The sequence below is a fragment of the Balaenoptera physalus genome (genome assembly GCF_965194825.1).
Source record: "Balaenoptera physalus genome assembly, chromosome: 11".
Lineage (NCBI taxonomy): Eukaryota > Metazoa > Chordata > Mammalia > Artiodactyla > Balaenopteridae > Balaenoptera > Balaenoptera physalus.
Genome location: NC_138896.1, coordinates 62,022,088 through 62,037,002, shown reverse-complemented (window position 1 = coordinate 62,037,002; position 14,915 = coordinate 62,022,088). Strand labels below are relative to the sequence as shown.

At 39.5% G+C, this 14,915-nt stretch overlaps 1 protein-coding gene and 1 pseudogene across 8 annotated transcripts in view; both read right to left on the bottom strand.

Moving 5' to 3' along the window:
• The window catches only part of GOLGA4 (golgin A4), a 112,022-nt gene that overhangs the window by 64,032 nt on the left and 33,075 nt on the right, over positions 1-14,915 (bottom strand). For 6 of the 7 annotated variants that reach the window (XR_014250769.1, XR_014250770.1, XR_014250772.1 and 3 more), the window contains 3 exons: positions 8,563-8,877; positions 4,579-4,626; positions 3,255-3,311 (listed from right to left, as the gene is read on the bottom strand). Coding sequence is in view for 3 of the 7 variants with exons in the window: in XM_082412710.1 (XP_082268836.1) it covers positions 3,255-3,311; positions 4,579-4,626; positions 8,563-8,877 (420 nt within the window). In the remaining 4 variants the exon portion in view is untranslated. The remainder of the gene's footprint in view (positions 1-3,254; positions 3,312-4,578; positions 4,627-8,562; positions 8,878-14,915) is intronic. The other variant, XR_014250771.1, reaches the window with a different exon arrangement.
• On the bottom strand, positions 4,637-6,943 carry LOC309637788 (ATP synthase F(0) complex subunit C2, mitochondrial pseudogene; annotated as a pseudogene). The gene has a single exon. The product of its transcript is annotated as an ATP synthase F(0) complex subunit C2, mitochondrial pseudogene (transcript).

The window sequence follows — 14,915 nt, the reverse complement described above, 5'->3', positions numbered from 1 at the left end:
ATACGAAGGATCATGAGAGATTACTACAAGCAACTATACGCCAATAAAATGGACAACCTGGAAGAAATGGACAAATTCTTAGAAAAGCACAACCTTCCAAGACTGAACCAGGAAGAAACAGAAAATATAAACAGACCAATCACAAGCACTGAAATTGAGACTGTGATGAAAAATCTTCCAACAAACAAACCCCAGGACCAGATGGCTTCACAGGAGAATTCTATCAAACATTTAGAGAAGAGGTAATACCTATCCTTCTCAAACTCTTCCAAAATATAGCAGAGGGAGGAACACTCCAAAACTCATTCTATGAGGCCGCCATCACCCTGATACCAAAACCAGACAAAGATGTCACAAAAAAATAAAACTACAGGCCAATATCTCTGATGAACACAGATGCAAAAATCCTCAACAAAATACTAGCAAACAGAATCCAACAACACATTAAAAGGATCATACACCATGATCAAGTGGGGTTTATCCCAGGAATGTAAGGATTCCTCAATACACACAAATCAATGAATGCGATACACCATATTAACACGTTCAAGGATAAAAACCATATGATAATCTCAATAGATGCAGAAAAAGCTTTTGACAAAATTCAACACCCATTTATGATAAAAACTCTCCAGAAAGTAGGCATAGAGGTAACCTACCTCCACATAATAAAGGCCATACATGACAATCCCACAGCCAACATCGTTCTCAATGGTGAAAAACTGAAACCATTTCCTCTAAGATCAGGAACAAGACAAGGCTGCCCACTCTCACTGCTATTATTCAACATAGTTTTGGAAGTTTTAGCCACAGCAATCAGAGAAGAAAAAGAAATAAAAGGAATCCAAATCGCAAAAGAAGAAGTAAAACTGTCACTGTTTGCAGATGACATGATACTATACATAGGGAATCCTAAAGATGCTACGAGAAAACTACTAGAGCTAATCAATGAATTTGGTAGAGTAGCAGGATACAAATTAATTCACAGAAATCTCTTACGTTCCTATACACTAATGATGAAAAATCTGAAAGAGAAATTAAGGAAACACTCCCATTTACCATTGCAACAAAAAGAATAAAATTCCTAGGAATAAACCTACCTAGGGAGACAAAAGACCTGTATGCAGAAAACTATAAGACACTGATGAAAGAAATTAAAGATGATACAAACAGATGGAGAGATATACCATGTTCTTGGATTGGAAGAATCAACATTGTGAAAATGACTATACTACCCAAAGCAATCTACAGATTCAATGCAATCTCTATCAAACTACCAATGGCATTTTTCACAGAACTAGAACAAAAAATGTCACAATTTGTATGGAACCATAAAAGACCCCGAATAGAGAAAGCAATCTTGAGAAAGAAAAACAGCTGGAGGAATCAGGCTCCCTGACTTCAGACTATACTACAAATCTACAGTAATCAAGACAGTATGGTACTGGCACAAAAACAGAAATATAGATCAATGGAATAGGATAGAAAGCCCAGAGATAAACCCACACATATACGGTCACCTTATCTTTGATAAAGGAGGAAAGAGTATACAATGGAGAAAAGTCAGCCTCTTCAATAAGTGGTGCTGGGAAAACTGGACAGCTACATGTAAAAGAATGAAATTAGAACACTTCCTAACACCATACACAAAAATAAACTCAAAATGGATTAAAGACCTAAATGTAAGGCCAGACACTATAAAACTCTTAGAGGAAAACATAGGCAGAACACTCTGACATAAATCACAGCAAAATCCTTTTTGACCCACCTCCTAGAGAAATGGAAATAAAAACAAAAATGAACAAATGGGACCTAATGAAACTTAAAAGCTTTTGCACAGCAAAGGAAACCATAAACAAGATGAAAAGACAACCCTCAGAATGGGAGAAAATATTTACAAATGAAGCAACTGACAAAGGATTAATCTCCAAAATTTACAAGCAGCTCATGCAGCTCAATATCAAAAAAACAAACAACCCAATCCAAAAATGGGAAGAAGACCTAAATAGACATTTCTCCAAGGAAGATATACAGATTGCCAACAAACGTGAAAAGATGCTCAACATCACTAATCATTAGAGGAATGCAAATCAAAACTACAATGAGGTATCACCTCACACCGGTCAGAATGGCCATCATCAAAAAAATCTACAAACAATAAATGCTGGAGAGGGTGTGGAGAAAAGGGAACCCTCTTGCACCGTTAGTGGGAATGTAAATTGGTACAGCCACTATGGAGGACAGTATGGAGGTTCCTTAAAAAACTAAAAATAGAACTACCATACGACCCAGCAATCCCACTACTGGGCATATACCCTGAGAAAACCATAATTCAAAAAGAATCATGTACCACAATGTTCACTGCAGCTCTATTTACAATAGCCAGGACATGGAAGCAACCTAAGTGTCCATCAAGAGATGAATGGATAAAGAAGAGGTGGCATATATATATATATATATATATATATATATATATATATATATATACACACACACACACACACACACACACACACACACACACACACACACACAATGGAATATTACTCAGCCATAAAAAGAAACAAAATTGAGTTATTTGTAGTGAGGTGGATGGACCTAGAGTCTGTCATACAGAGTGAAGTAAGTCAGAAAGAGAAAAACAAATACCGTATGCTAGCATATATATGGAATCTAAAAAAAAAAAATGATTCTGATGAACCTAGGGGCAGGACAGGAATAAAGACACAGACGTAGAGAATAGACTTGAGGACACGAGAAGGGGGAAGGGTAAGCTGGGACGAAGTAAGAGAGTAGCACTGACATATATACACTATGTGTAAATGTAAAATAGATAGCTAGTGGGAAGCAGTTGCATGGCACAGGGAGATCAGCTCGGTGCTTTGCGACCACCTAGAGGGGTGGGATAAGGAGGGTGGGAGGGAGATGCAAGAGGGAGGAGATATGGGGATATACGTATGCATGTAGCTGATTCACTTTGTTATACAGCAGAAACTAACACAACACTGTAAAGCAATTATACACCAATAAAGATGTTAAAGAAAAAAACTAGGTCTGCCTGTAATTCCACCAACAGATGTTAGGGAAACCACACAAATAAAAACTATAAGAATTGATCCCTTTTCTTGTAGCTTAGACTGGTTAATTTTCACTGTAACTAATGTAGTAGATATGAAACTATCCGAATACATACAATAGTTCTGATAAATATGAGAGATTGAGTTACTCTTCTCAAAGTACTAGTCACAACTTACCTCTCTTAACTCTCCAATCCTCCGAAGTGCTTTATCCTGACTCTGACTTAATATACCCTTTAATTTAAAAGGAAAAAGAAGCTGGTTCAAACAACCACATGACATAGTAGTGAAAAGCAAATTTAAAAGATCACAAATCATTGAATTTTATCTCCAACACCGTTTTTTGCAACTATGCAACCAAAACTCTCTACTGCCACCTAGTGGTAGAATTATGTACATCTCGAAATAAAAATCCGTAAGACAATTCATAGGAACACAAGCAAGGTACTCAAAGAATTTAGGAATAAAATGACCTTTTGAGAATGAATTTATGGAATATTAATAGTACAATGGATTAAATGGGAACTACCCCCAATTTCTATAGACCACATGTTTAAGAAAATATTAAACTAAAAACTTTATTTGTAATAATCTAATTTTCACACTTGTTATGGACAATTAGAACACTGAATCAGCAATAAGTAACTGGTGTTATCATTCTCGGTTGATTATATTCCAGACCAAAGCCAGAAAATTTAATGTTGTGCTCAAAGGAGACTAATATTTATGGCAGATTCGGTATTTTAAAATAATGTAAACGGGGAAATTAATTTTACCAAATCTCACTTTACAAATAACTTTCTGGTTATATAATTACTGTCTTTAAATGGGACAAGATGCTAAACTGTTTTAAATGACTTTTATTGTAAAAAATAAGACTATCTGCATTTTATAAATAACACAGCACCATGTGAACTGGAGTGGGTATTTCCCCTTAGCTCTGACATGTGAATTATCACCTGAGATGCCTGTTGGGAAATTTCCAGTCATGAACAGGATGACATAGAGGTGTGGAGGTGAGTCACCAGAAGAGCTATAATAGCTTCTTCTCTCCACACACTTAACCAAGGGCTTTACAAGCAGCAGCCTCAGGGAGTAGAGAGGATGCTTATTTTTGGACCCTGATATAATAAGAAACAGAGATCTCTGCAGGCTTTTAAAAAGTAGAAGGGAAAGCTTCGAAGTTGTACATCTCTTTACCACTAAAACAAAGATACAGCCTGCACACTGGCACACGAGGAAAGATGCTTGAAAGAGGCAAACATGCCTTAAATCCAAACCTCTTACACACTGCAGGGATCCAGAACTCAAGGAAGCCCAGGTTAAATATCTGAGATTTCTCACTCATTCTCTTTATCAAAATCCCCAATGGGAAAACAGCTTAAATACTTTGGTCATATGAAGAATTATTAAAAGTGAGCATTAGAACTATCTTATTAAAAGATCCCTTCTATTTTTAAAATTATATATGAATCAATATAACAGCCAACAAATCACTTACTTGTAGCTTTTTCTTCTCTCTCTGAAGAGTCTGATAAGCTGTAACAAGCTAAAATAAAGAAAAAGTCACTAATAACATCAGTCATTCCTACATAAATGCAAGTAATTATTCTAAACTCTGCTAAAACATCTCATTATGAAAGTCAGAAAATAAATCAAAGCAATCCTTTTATAGACAATTCAACCCAATTAGATGTATATGCAGTTGAAACTAAATAACATAGGAAATATATTTCTAAAAAATAAAATGTAATGACTCTATAAAGAAAGATATTAAATCTCCATTTGATTTCACTTACACACACACCTCTTTAAATTTCAGTACCTAATTTATAGGTGGGGATTAGAGACAACTTGCTTAAAGGCTACTCAAACTGTGGTCACAGATCAATACCATTAGCAAAAGCATCACCTGGGAGCCTGCTAGAAACAGAAATTCTTGGGCCCCACCCCAAACTAACTGAATGAGAAGCAGAGGAAGGGCGGAGAGACAACAATGTGTGTTTTGACTAGCTCCTCAGGCGATTTTTTGCTTTGGGCCGTAACAGACCATGTAACTGATCTCTAAAAGTTCCTCTGGTGTAGGACCTGTGACTGCGGCTCTATTAAAATCTGAAGGGAAGCAACTCACAACCAACAGAGGAAAACTGCTATGTCAGGTCCTAAAGAGATATTTAACCATTTAACCTAAAAATGATATTTAAACATTCTAGCAAAACTTGATGAAATTACAGAGTAATAAACCTTTAAACCTATAAATTATATAGCATTTCTCATCGAAGGCTAAGCACATGGCTCCACTGCATTATTTGGACCCACTTTAGAGGTGCTAGTGGGCTCTGAAGAGACAGGTTGCAGCTTCAGGAGAAAGCACTCCCGATTCTGGCCTTGCCATTTTCCTTGGAAGGCTGCTGTGTGCCCTCGAATGTGTCTACTGATGTCTTGAGTCAAGAGGCAGGCAGCAATGGAAGGCGAGTCCAGTGATAGGGATAAGGATGTAAAAAAACAAAATTCGGCCTTAAACCAGGATCCTCCCCTTCTTATTACTTAAGACCAGTTAGGAAACCGGTACTCAACGTCGGGGTGAGGGGTGGGGGGAGGAGTGGGAGTGGAAGAGTAACACAACAATCAGATGGCACTTACAGCACTACCATCGTAGGTACCTACAGTAGCAAGGAAAGGTGGAGACAAAGATGATGGGCTCTTTTCATCCCTAAAAACCCTCACAGCTTTACCTGAGGTAGTACAGAATAGCGGAAACAACCAGGAAGACCTAGAATCCATGCAGAGTCTGTCAACTGCTACCTGTGTGACTATAAGCAAGTTACTTAATCTCTATGAGTAACTCTCTATGAGTCTTTAATCTCTACTCTGCAAAACAGAGCTAATAAATATCTACTTCACAGAGATGGTGCAAAATTAAATGACACCATAAACATAAAATGCACAGTGTCTTGTACATTTAAATACTAACTATATGGGCTGCCCAAGCTTCAAACTTAAAAGCCATGGGTTAGTGAAAATAACATAAATCTAAACAAAAAAATTCAGGACCATTATTAACTTTGATAGAAATAAAAAATAAAATTTTTTTTTAAAATTTAAAGAAAAAAGTTGCCTGATTCCACATGTGCCTTATGAGATACGTGGCCTTAATGCCCTGTGTACATCTCTGGGTTCCAGCTAGCCAACAGATCTCAACCTAGTAATTCCTTCCTATTTTGTCAGCACTTTGTACTTTTTTTTTTTTCTTATTAATACAGTATTCATTTGTCTTCCCTCTGTCAAACACTGAGCCAATCACTTTCCCCAGGCTGCCTGGGGAGGTACAGGAAAAGGAACATACAGAGCAGACGAGATAAAGGAGAAAGAACTATGGGAGGTGGAGACGGCTCCTTCACATGGCGAAAAGGATGAGAAAGGCCAACATCAGGCAAAAGAGCCCCATGGCTTCCGAGAGTGCAGAAGCCCAGAATGGCACAGAAGAAAAGCTGTTGCTTCAGAGAAGGGTTCCTGGCATAACCAACGATGAGGCTCCCAAACACAGTCCCAATCCCAGCCCCAGAGCCAGCCACCCCTACTGTGGCAGCCCCAGCTCCAATGAACTTGGTTTCAGTGTCAATGTCCCTTGAAATGGCACTGGTTTGGAAGGTGCAGCTAGGAATAAGTGAGGTGGTCAGGGGACTCGGGGCTGCCAAGCTGCTGTGGCTCTCATCTGTCAGTGTCTCCTGCTGTTTCAGCATCGCTGTAGACAGTGATCAGCTCAGTAGTGGAGAGGTTCTCTTGATCAAGGAGGGGGTGGAGACGAACTTGGCACAAGAGTACGTTTTCAGAGGATGAGAGGCCACGGCAGGAGAGCTGGTCCCAGTGCAGAGAAGACAGAGAGGGGAGCACTTTGTACTTTTAAAAAGATATTTTGGGCTTCCCTGGTGGCGCAGTGGTTGAGAATCTGCCTGCCAGTGCAGGGGACACGGGTTCGAGCCCTGGTCTGGGAGGTTCCCACATGTCGTGGAGCAACTAGGCCCGTGAGCCACAATTACTGAGCCTGGGCATCTGGAGCCTGTGCTCCGCAACAAGAGAGACCGCGATAATGAGAGGCCCGCGCACTGCGATGAAGAGTGGCCCCCACTTGCCGCAACTAGAGAAAGCCCTCGCACAGAAACGAAGACCCAACACAGCCATAAATAAATAAATAAATAAATAAAAATTAAAAAAAAAAAAGAAGAGATTCCTTGCTAAAAAAAAAGAAAAGAAAAAGATATTTCATCTAGGAGTTTTTTTTGTTGTTTTTGGCTGCAGGGTAAAACTACCCATATTACAGCCAAACTGGAAATAGAAGTAATAGCTAACTTTATACTCTAACCTTGAACTTTATTATTCATTAATTAAAATTAACTACAATGCTGATTTATCAGCATTAAGACAATAAAACATTATGGGGTCTTTTTAAAATTTTATTTATTTTTTATTTATTTCTGGCTGTTGGGTCTTCATTGCTGTGCCCAGGCTTTCTCTAGTTGCAGCGAGTGGGGGCTACTCATCGTTGTGGTGCGCGGGCTTCTCATTGCGGTGGCTTCTCTTGTTGCGGAGCACAGGCTCTCAGTGCGCGGGCATCAGTAGATGTAACACGCGAGCTCAGTAGTTGTGGTTCGCAGGCTCTAGAGCGCAGGCTCAGTAGCTGTGGCGCATGGGCCCAGCTGCTCCGTGGCACGTGGGATCTTCCTGGACCAGGGCTCGAAGAAGCATCCCCTGCACTGGCAGGCAGATTGTTAACCACTGCGCCACCAGAGAAGCCCATGGGGTTTTGAGGGCTTTTTGTTTTTTTTTTTTAAAAAGGAAGCCACGGGCAACTTTGTCCAGAAAGGCTTTCCGGAGGAAGAACGTTTTAACTGCACAGGACAGCGAGGGCAACTAATACAATCAGCCCAAAGGGAAGGCGCCATGTTCCTAAAGGAACGAAAGGAGTGAGGGAGCAGCACCACTTCCTTCCTCTCTTAGACCAAACATTATCAAGGGGTCCAGCAGTTAAAAGATTCACTTGAGGCAAATTGTAAATGTAGGTCCAATGAGAATGCACCAAATGTGCACATAACTAGGGTCAGAAATAATGGAATCTGGTTGGCAGAAGAGGTCATTTTGGAGCCACAACACTTAGAAGATGAACAAGGGAAGGGATGTGAGGAGGAAAGACAATGAACTCTGAGCTGGGTGTCCAAGCAGCCCTGGAGAGAGGGGCACAGCATGTGAGAATCAAAAGGCAATGAGCAACAATCTGCTCCAAAATTTTACTAAGAGTATTGTCAAAGGGCCTCAGTACCACTGAAGGTCTTTAATTAGATACTGCCACAAACTATCCACCATCAGTATCCAGCGTAGCCAGGGAATCGACAGTTCAGCCAACGACAGGCATAAAGGCCAGAGAGTAATATGAATTAGAGAATACGAGGAGGAACTTTTCATACCAACAAAAAAGTCATGCTCCTACCTCAGAACATTTTCCTTTGTAGCCATTCAACCTTCGTTCCATTCTTCGCAACCACTGGATCAAATGTTCTTTGCTGAGACTGTCTAAATTCCCTAGTGAATCTTCGGTCTCACTCTCCATATCAGAGGGTGGATCAAAGGTGGCAGCAGAAGAGTCCAGGTCAAGTCGATTCAGGGACTCTCTAGAAGACGTTCGTACCAAAGACTCTTTAGAGGAAGATCGGAATAGAGATTCCTTCATTGGACTCCGAAACAAAGACTCCACGGAAGGCACCCGGAGTTGGAGCTTCTGTGCAAAAGACTGCATGTCACCTGACTGCAACCAAAACGCATCAGAACATGTGGGTTAAAATACATATTTAGACTTCTATAATTCCCTAATCACCAGCAATAATCTATAGAAAGCTAACACATTTAATTTACATTCCTGACATTTTACACAATACACTGTTTTCTGAAAAACAGGAGACACCTGTTTATTTGTGAAAAGGTGCTGGACCTAGAGTCAGAGGACTGGGGTGTAGGTCCCAGGTCTGTCACCGAGCAGTGGAATGACCTTCACTAAGTCACTTCCCTTCAGTTTGCACATCTGTAAAAAGAAGGAAGCCATACTTTCCCAGCCAACCTCACAGGTGTGCTGTGAGATCTGTCCACTAAACTGTAAGGCCCTTGGAGGCAGTGGTCATCTATACCACCAGTACACACCCAGTGCCTAAAATGTGGTATGTACTGTGAAGTGTGAAGTGTGTGGCTGCATCTGGAGTCTGCATGAAGGCCTGTGCAGATTCCTCATCACTCTTCTCGGGCAGAGGGTAATGTTTAGTGAACCCATTTTGCTCAATAACAGAATGCCAGGCAGAGCTGACTAGGGATATCCAACTCTGCTCTACTTATCACTGTCTACCGGCAATAAAAATAAGCATTAAAAAACCATGGAGGACCATTAAAAAGTCTGAGCTAGAGTCCCTCTACACGGATCAGTAAGTCTGATGTTAGAAACAGTGATAAGCAAGAGCTGTTCTCTTAATTAGAATATTAATATTAATAATGATGCATTATTTTGAACAATAGCAATGGAAAATAATATAATTCAATAACCTGCATTATTGTAAGCTGCATTTTTTTGTTCACGTGACAGCAGTCAGTACTTCAGGTGTTTCCTAGAAACTCATTCTCATTAGTGCAATAGGGTCACTGCAAGATCTCAAAGATGCCAGGAATGAAATGCTCAGGGGAGACTGAGGTCATGTATAGGCAAAGATTACAGGAAAACAAAAAGATTCTCTTTAATATACAAGAAAAAAAAAATCAGATCAGGAATACTTTACTCATAGATTTTAGAGATTTAATAATAGTTATTTGGCAAGGTGGGAGTAAGAGGGGCCCACCCCCTGCATACGCACAGATTTATCACAGGACGTTCATAACAGTAAAAAGTGGTTAACAACCCAAATGTTCACCACTAGAGGATACATTATATAAACCACAATGTATGTAACGAGGTTCAAGACATACTATTAATGGGAAAACTCAGGTTATAAAATAACACATACACTGTGAACTCATTTTGATTTCACGTAGTTACATATACTTTTGAATTTGTATGCATGTTTACACAAACACCCTTAGAATCAAGTTGTTAAAGGACAAACACCAAAAGTTAACAGTGAGTGGGTCTGGGTGGTAAGACTTTAGGTGATTTTTATTTTCATTTTTCTATTTTCCTGTACTTTCCAAAATTTTTCTTTCATAACGTGCAAGTTTTACCTTTATACTGGGATGGGGTAGAGAAAGTCTTAAGGGAGAGGAGGGACCCTCATGCTCAAAAACTTGAAGAACCACTTTACCGCTATTCCATTACCATCCACTTCTGACCCATGCAAAAAGTGCTTTTCAGCTCTTACAGACAATCTCCTTGTAAATTGCCTTAGGAGAAACAAGTGAGGTAAGTTTGAATAACACTAGAAACAGTTGTTATTTTAGGGTTAGCCAGGAGGTAATGAACAATTTCAAAGACATGTATTTGCAGAAGCTCATAAACTGAGTAACTGTCACATCTACTCTGCTTGGGAGTCTGAGTGTTGTGATTCAGCCTGTGGGCTGCTGAGTAAGGCTGCCTAAGTTTAAATCCCAGCTCCACCACGATGTTCATGACACCGACCAAGTTACTCAACCTCACTAGTCTTGTTTCCCCCTCTCTAAAATGGGGGTGATAAAAATAATAATGATGGTAATAATAATACCACCCACCTCATATGGATGCCACAAGGACTGAATGAGTTAATATGTACATGCAAATTGCTTACAATGCAGCAAATACTCAATAAACATTAACAATTATCATTATTATTAGAGAATGAAGACTAAAACAAAACAAAAGACAAATACAAATAAGAATGTTATACGCAAGTTTATGTGGCAGACTCTTCTGGCTATAAGATGCAGCAGCTAAGAGCACTGGCTCTGCAGCCAGGCTTCTTGGGCTCAAGTCTTCCTACCACGGTTTACCGGCAATATGACCTTGGGCAAGTTACATAGTCCCTCTGTGCCTCTGTTTCTTCATAAGTTAATTGGGGAAAACAACAGCACTCACCTCGTAGGGCGCTTGTGAGGAGTACTACATTAATACATGTGAAGCTCTTAGCATCATGACTGGCTTGAGCTGAACAATCAATACTATCTATCACCTGATATCCAATCCTCCCTTCTTCCTTTCCACCAGATGCCAGTTTCGTGCAGGGTGACAATACAGCCAGGTTAAAACATTCACCTTCTCAAATACAAATAAAAACCATAATGAGATACTACCACATATCTACCAGGATAGCTAAAATTAAAACTATGGAAAATTCCAAGTATTGGTGAGGATGTGGAGCACTCCATTTCAGAAAACTACCAGTATTTACTAAAACTAAACACACACGTACTCTCCAGACCAGCAATTTCACTACTAAGTATATACACAATAGAAATGTATAAATATGTTCAACAAAAGATATACGCTAGAAAGTTTATAGCAGCACTGTTTAAAATAGCGCCAAACCTGAAACCACTGCTGATGCCTATCAATAACAGATGGGATAAGTCAACTGTCATCCGCTCACTAACGGAATACTAGACAGCAATGAGAATTAAAGATTTACAGCCACAAGCAAGAATATAGATGAATCTCACTAACACTAACAGAGTATTAAGCAAAAGAAGCCAGACACAAAGAATAACCACTTTTGATTCCATTTACATAAAGTCAGAAACAGGCAAAATTAATCTATAGAGTTAGAAGTCAGGATAGTGGTTACCCCTGGTGGGGGGAGGTGAGAGCAGAGAGCAGAGGGGAGCACAAGGGCTTCTGGGGTGCTGGTAATTTCTGTTTCTTGATTTTGGGTGCTGGTTACAAAGTTGTGTTTGGTTTGTGAAAATTCAGTAAACTGTATAAGGAATACATGATACTTTTCTGTATACATTATTACATTGTGATATATTACATTTCAATTAAAGGATTTTTTTAAATTAGCTTTTTCCACACTCTGTTTCAGCAAGGAGTGGGCCATGTGCCTAAGTTCAGCCAATAATGTACATTATAAGTGGGAATCTAAAGGATGGAACCTTCGGGAATTCCCTGGCGGTCCAGGGGTTAGGACTCCGTGCTTTCAGTGTTGGGGCCCGGGTTCAATCCCTGGTCGGGGAACTAAGATCCCACAAGCTGCATGGTGTGGCCAAAAATAAAATGGATGGAACCTTCTAGGAGAGATATTATTTTCCTGATAAAAAGGAATATGCCTTTTGTCCTGTCAACAATGGAGATGCAATTCCTGGAGGCCAAACTTGTAACTGTGAGGGTGAAAGGCAGTGGGGAGGATGAGAAGGTAAAGGAGGGGGGGACAAGAAGCCAAACGGAGAAGGGTCCTTAATGACTGCCTGTATCTAGCCCTTCTGCTATGTGAAAAACTAAACTCCCATTGGCTCCAACTATTGTCAGGTTTCTGGTACCAAAAACATTCACTGATTTATAACTCATTTTTTAAAAAGCTGATGGGGGTTAGAGAAGGAGAAATGTATAAACGAAAATAAATGAACACAGAGTTACTTTTAGCTCCTTTCTGTCTCCCCCACTTTACCTTGTTTGCATTCCTCCTTTTTATTTCCCCAACAGTGTTGTTGTTCAGACCTTTATCCTCTACCAGCTGGATATCTGTAGCAGCCTTCTGTTCTCTTGCCTCAAATCTCTTACCTACCAATCTGCCCCTGCCACGTGGTCACCAGGATTGTCTTCCTAAAACATAATTCAGATCATTTCATTCCAATTCCTAAACTGAACTCCCACTAAATATAAAGTTCAAAATCCTTAGCTTATACTCAAGGTTCCCACTTCCCAAGACCCATTTCTCCGTAAAACCACCCCTTCATGTAACAAAAACTTGAGTTCTAACAGGTAACTTCCTGTTCCCTGAACAAATGCATCCTTGTGTGCCTCTGTACTATCACCCAAACTTTCCCTGCGCATGGAAACTCAGACATCCTTCAAAAGTGAGCTCAAGTTTCTGCTCTTCCAGGAAACCTCAGATCTCACCCATCAGAAACAACCCTTCTTAATGGCCTAAGCACTTTACCAGGACCACTACTGGAGCACATACTGCATTCTGACTCACCATTAGTTACTTACTTGCTGATGTAACAACTAACTGAATTGTTTATGCCTTAGAACAACTACAGAAACAATACAGCACAGTGGTTAAGACTCAGACTCTGACCAAAACTCCATGATTTGAATCCCAGCTTTACCATTTACTAGCTTTAGGACCTCTTTGTTTCAATTTCCTCATCTATAAAACAACACTACTCTAGTAGGTTGTTATGAGGATTAAATGAGTAAAAGCATTTAAAATAGTGCCTCATATGCAGGAAGCACTAAATACATTTTCCTATCATTATATCTGCCACACACACCCTCACCCCAGACTTTATGCTTTTAGAACAGAATTCAAATTCTCTAACTCTGTAGTCTTGCCTCAGTGCTTTCCACAAAGTAGGTAGTTAGTACACATTTGTTCAGCTGAACCTTAACCTGGCCATATGATAATGATGATCTAATGGGGCATCTTTAAATACTCAATGCTTGATCAAAATGATATGTATCACTTTTTATATATAGCATATCTTATTCTAGAAATCATCAAAAAGCATTAATACATAATCAATAACACTCAAGAAGGAAAAAATGAAAACATACATCCACAAGACTTCTACAATAACGTCTATGATAGTTTTATTTGTAATAGCAGAAAACTGGAAACAGCCCAGGTGTCCATCAATAGGTAAATAACTGCAGAATATTCATTCAAACGAATCCTACACAGCAATAGAAAGGAACAAACTACTGATAACCACAACATGGAGGAAATTTCAAAAACATAATGCTGAGTGAAAGAAGTCTTCCACAAAAGAACACATACTTATAAGGTCACTTATATAAAGTTCTAAAATAAGCAAAACTAATGTGTTATATGGTGGAAAAAATTACAACAGGTTGCCTCTGAGAGGGAGGACCATAAGGGAACTTTCTGGTGTGTTGATAATCTTCTATAACCTGTGCATGGGTTTGGCACATACATTTGTCAAATCTATGTGTCGATGTACAAATCAGTCAATGTACATTTGAGGTTTGTATATTTCATTTTATATAAAATTCACTTCAAAATAGAAATTACAAACACTGAACTCTAGATAATGATATACATACTAAAACATTAGTACTGTGGCCTGTGACTTACTCTGAAAGGCATCAAAAAAATAAAATGGCTTGAGGGACGAATAGAGGAATGAATATATGGACAGATTTGTGATTTAAAAAAAAAAAGTACAGGACTTCCCTGGTGGTCCAGTGGTTAAGACTCTGCGCTTCCACTGCAGGGAGCATGGGTTCAATCCTTGGTCAGGGAAGTTCCACATGCCGTGCAGCGCAGCCAAAAAAAAAAAGAAAAGTAAAATATCAATGATAGAATCTAGGTGGTAGGTATACAGATGTTCACTTTATAAAGTTCTTTCAACTTTTCTGTATGATTGAAATTTTTCATAACAAACTGTTGAAAATAAAATTAAAGTTAAAAGCAGTATTCAAAAAACGGCAACAGAAATTTCAAAATTTAATTATACTACTATAATTTCTCTTTTTTAAAAAATTCATAGGGACTTCCCTGGGGGTCCAGCGGTAAAGAATCCGCCTCCCAATGCAGGAGATGCAGGTTGGATCCCTGGTCGGGGAACTAAGATCCCACATGCTGCGGGGCAACTAAGCTCGCGTACCACAGCTACCGAGCTCGTGTGCCTCAAGGAGACAGCCCATGTGCCGCAAAC